The 4,861-nt window shown below is 58.0% G+C and overlaps 1 protein-coding gene across 1 annotated transcript in view; it reads right to left on the minus strand.

The window, feature by feature from the left end:
• The window catches only part of IGSF9B (immunoglobulin superfamily member 9B), a 48,210-nt gene that overhangs the window by 32,685 nt on the left and 10,664 nt on the right, over positions 1-4,861 (minus strand). The window contains exon 3 of the mRNA XM_015571971.1: positions 3,287-3,433. Within this exon, the coding sequence (XP_015427457.1) occupies positions 3,287-3,433 (147 nt within the window). The remainder of the gene's footprint in view (positions 1-3,286; positions 3,434-4,861) is intronic.

A 4,861-nucleotide genomic window follows, 5' to 3' on the forward strand; every position in this document is an offset into this window, starting at 1 on the left:
CTGCCGCCTTCACCCCCTCACCCGCGCCCCCACCACCACCAAGCCTGCCCCTGGAAACACAGGGAATACAGCCACAGGCTCCACTGCCTCTGGCATCAAGCTTAAAAGAAAGATAATAAATTAAATTATGTCCTGAAGTGACAAATTAATTACTAATTACATAATTACTTTATTATTTAGGTGCTAATCAGGAAAGTACTTTGAACAATTTCAAGTTTTCAGGAAAATAATGGTTTGAGTCTGGATTATTTACTGAATTCGGTGTTAGCTTGCCAGCTGCGTTCCAGGCTTCATTCTTTTCTACAAGTGCCCTATAATTACCAGTGCAGGTTAGACATGGGCTGGCCTCGCCTCCAAGGAACTCACCAACCCAAAGGGAGGCTTGGCTAGGGTGGTGAAGGGGCGGGGGGGGGCTGCGGGGAGGCGAGGGAGGTATTTTGTATGTGATCAAGAAATAATTGGGTTTGTTTCCACACAACCGATCTTCAAGAAAACGCAGAAGGAGAAGGAGACAATTTGTAATTCTAATTTTTCACTGGCCTTTCCATTTTCCAAAGGTGATCCCTGTCAGAAAATGCCTGACATTAAACGTTCTAGTTTGGAAGCCGTGGCGTGGTGGGGGCTCCAGCCTCCTCAGCCAGGACAGCATGGACGCTGGGATGAAGGGAAGGGAGAAGAAAGGAGATGAAGGGAAGGGAGAAGAAAGGAGAGCGGTCTCCCGCTCACCGTGGGAGCTGTCTGTGCTTGTCCTACCTATTTGGGAGGTAGGCTCCTCGGTAAAGGCAAGTGAGGAGCCTGGTTCGAAAGCCTGGAGCAGATGGTGCACATCCTTAGCTTTCCCACCGAACACTCCTATATAAATAACCTGCCTGCGTTCCCTGAGCCCTGAGCGGGCTGGCTCGCCTTCCTCTGGGCTTCCGTGCATGCTGTTCCCTCTGCCTGGAGCACTCTTCCCCACCGCCCCACCCTGCACCTGGCTCACTCCCCGTCCCTGCCCAGGTCTCTCTCTCTGCACAGGGTGGTTCCCCCAGAGACGCTCCCAAAGCCCATATCAAACCGTCTCTGGACGTGGCTGCCCACCGCTGTGCCCACAGAGCCTGCCACAGAGCGGACGCTGGGATTTGAATGGGTAATGATTGGTGACGCACAAGCACTTTCAAACCATGACAGCCCTCTGCATCTTGCAGCCTGAAGTCCTTCCTGTGTCACCACATATCCCTGCGGCCACCCTCTCCTCTGATTTCATCTGTGTGTGTTTTGGTTTTTTTCTCTCAAGAAGGAAGATGGCTAGCATCTTACCCATAATTACCCACAGGTCATGAACCCTTCAGACACCGGGCCAGGCACGTTCTCACACAGCGCTGCCCTTAATCCTCACGGCGGCTTTGCCAATAGGCACTGTGCTTGGTAACTGAGAAAACCGTGGCTCAGAGAGGTGACTTAAGTCGCCCAGGATCAGACAGCTACCCCGTGATGGATTCATGACATCAACCAAGTGTCCGCAGCCTCTTATTCCATGCCGGTTCCACTCCGAGCAATCAGGAGTCCCCGAAGAATCGACTCCCACTCATGCAAATGAAGGCAGAGGCTGTACCAAACACACAACCCTACCCCCTGCCCGGCAAGTAGTGTCTACGGACGCCTGGGTCTCAGGCTGCTGAATGAACACCAGCAGGAGGACAGGAGGAGCAGAGGCGCCAGGGAAGCTGAGCCGGTGCAGGAGAGGGCACAGGAGAGACAGAGCAGCGTGGGGACTCCTGGCTCAGCCGTCAGTGAGGCTTTCAGCCGCGGGTGTGCCTCCCTAATGATGTTTTGCTGGGGCTAATATTAAGATGAGTTTTCATTCCCGGCACACACAACAGCTTGCAGCCAAAGGAGGTGACTCAAAAGCTTGCCAGGTGGTAGGGACAGCCCACCCAGGATTTAAAGCCAGCCTCCCATCAGTCTCTGGGGCCTGGCAGATGCGAGCCGGCTACATCGAATGGGTCCAGCAGCCTGGACCAACACGGGCCCAGGCGGCCACCTCTAAGTCTGGTCTTCCCAGAGGTCAGCGCTCGGGCTCAAATGCTCTGTGTTCCCAGGACCCTGGATGGGTTGGGCCCGCCGGACCCGAGCCCTGGGAGGACGACCCAGCCCCACAGGTGGGCAGACGGAGCCATCCCTCAGGTCGGGGCAGGTCAATGGTGAGAAGCATCCGAGCGGGACGCCATCCATCCCTCTCCCGACCACGGCACCTCCAGTCGCAGACATCAGAGCCATGAGGACCCAGCTGTGTGTGCTCGCCCAAGCCCATGCGCCGTCCAAGCCTCGGGAACTAGCATAGTGTCCGCAGCACAGTGTGGCTGAATACATTTCGCCAAACGCTGAATAAGGAAGAGTGAGGGTCTAGCCAGAACGACAAGACACAAACATCTGCTCCCCCCGCACAATGGGGTTCACTCTCCTTCCATTGTTCCCCAGCTCCTCCTGCCTCCTCCAGAGGAGGCCTTCTCAAGTGAGGACGCCCAGTGACAGACGGGGCTCTCCAGCCAGGGTGACCCAGCCCCCCGCCTGGGCCAACACAGAGCCAGCAGGCTCCCCTGCAGCCTCCACATGGGCCTCCTTGCCCAAACGCTGGAAAAGCATGGCACACAGCACAACTCATTCAGGCTGAGCTCTCCATAACTGACAGCCATTAAAACTGTTCCCCTTCCCAGGATCCTCCTGGTTTAGGAGACAGTAAACCCGGTCCGGGCAGGGGCTGAACCGGGTGCACTCAGCTTCGTCTTCCCAGCACCTGGTGCAGAGCGTGGTGCACAGTAGGCCCTCAGCACATCGTACGCAAATGAATGCATTTCACAAGGAACCAAAATGTCACCCTGCAAAGGAAGGCAGTAATGGGGGGACTCTGGGAACTCCACTGAAGGGGGGAGGCATTTCCTGGCTGGCAGGGTCTCTCCGAGGCTGGGAATGGTGCCTCCACTAAGCCTTAGCCCTGGTTTTAAGAACCAGATGCCTTCCTCCCAGTAAGGGAGGAATCACCCCCCCCTGCCCCCCCACACACACACCACACACAGCACACCCCTGCCCCGCACCCAGGGGGCAGCTCCTCCAGGCTCCCACTGACCCGAGGCTCCGAGGAGCCAGCTGAGGGGTGTGGAGGGGGGCCCAGTGTACTGAGGCTCCTCTCTGCAGCAGGGACTGGGAGTAGCGATGGGGTGCCACCCGAAAAGAGGCTTCCCCTCCAGCAGGCCCTCAGGCAGCAGGCTTCTGGGGGCTCCCGGCCCGGGAGGAGGACCGTACTCACCGTTGATGGTGAGGTGCACCCAGCTGCCGTTGTGGAAGGTGTCATACTGCTGGTCCAGCATGAGCACTTTGCACTCGTACCAGCCCTGGTCCTCAGAGCGAACCTGCTCCAGCCGCAGCGAAGCTTTGTCGTGAAGACTCGCTCGGCCTGGGGACAGGCAGACAAGAGCCCAGGGGTGAGGCCCACACCTCGTCACCCCCACCCCGGCTAAAGGCACAGGCCCCATTGTCACCTGCAGGCCATTCCCGGGGGCAGGGCCCGAAATAACAGCTGGCCCGACCTCTGGCCGCAGGTGGCAAAGGAAAAGGCATAAAGCCTGGGCCATGGAGCCGCAGTCCCTCCCACCCTCCAGCCTCGGGGGCCCCATCCCAGCTGCAACTGCCTCCCAGCTCTTGGCACTGAGAAGAGCTCAGGCCTTAGAATGCGCCCCTTCTTTCGAACATCGAACATCCGCTAGGGACAAGGGGAAGGCATGAGGGATACAGAGATGAGGGGGAAGAGGGAGGGAGAGAGGGAGAGAAAGGGAGGGAGGGGAGAAGAGAGGGAAGGAAGAGGCCAGGCCCAGAGCACTTCCATTCAGGTGGAGTAACACCCCTATCCCAGCTGGGCCCCATGCCCCATACCCCCTCTGTCTGGCAGAGGGAAGGCAGGCTGGGGACCAGGGTGCTAGGACCCCTCCCAGCCCTGATACCAGAGCTGGCAACACTGCTGGTCCAGCCAGGGCCCAGGGCCTCAGGAGCCGAGGCCACAGGCCTATGAGCTGGAGAGTGAGGACAGGGCTGGCCAGCAGAGCAGACACCCAGCGGCCTCCTTAACTCTGCCCTCTTCCCCCCAGAAGTCATCCTTGGCTCGCTGAAAGTTTGAGGAGTGGCCCCCCTTTCTCCAGGACAAGGGAGGAGGCCCGGGCACCCTCAGGTCCTCTCTCCCCTCCCCCACCACCTCACTCCAATGTCACAACCTCCTCCGCCTTCCTCCTTGTCTCTGCACTGGCAATCTGCCTAAAGCCAGACTATCAAAGCCGGTGGGGCCAGAGAGAGAAAAGGAGACACAGGCGCAGGAGGGAGGGAGAGAAACGGAAGTTTTCCGAGAGAAAAGTGGTGCAGACTCAGGAGCCAGAAGGAAAGATGAAAACAGTGTCCCGCCAGCTTCCTCCCATCCTTTAAACCCCAAGGCACAGGCACACACACGTTCACACACACACACGCTTACACATGCACACGCTCACACAGGCACACTCTCACACACGTATACACTCATACAGGCACACGCTCACACAGGCATACACGCTCACACTCACACAGGCACACGCTCACATACGCACACACTCACACGTGCACACTCTCACACAGGCATACACGCTCACATACACACACACTCACACATGCACATGCTCACATGCACACACTCACATGTTCACACATACACAAGCACACACCCACATACTCACATGCTCACACACACTCACACTCACATGCTCACACGTGCACACCCCCCACCTCCCCACCGAGGCCGGGGGCAGGCACAGACAGTGACTCAGTGTGGCCGCCGCTGGCAGGAGCAGCTGTGGCAGAGAGC

This window comes from Myotis davidii, unplaced genomic scaffold (assembly GCF_000327345.1).
Source record: "Myotis davidii unplaced genomic scaffold, ASM32734v1 scaffold809, whole genome shotgun sequence".
Taxonomy (NCBI): Eukaryota; Metazoa; Chordata; class Mammalia; order Chiroptera; family Vespertilionidae; genus Myotis; species Myotis davidii.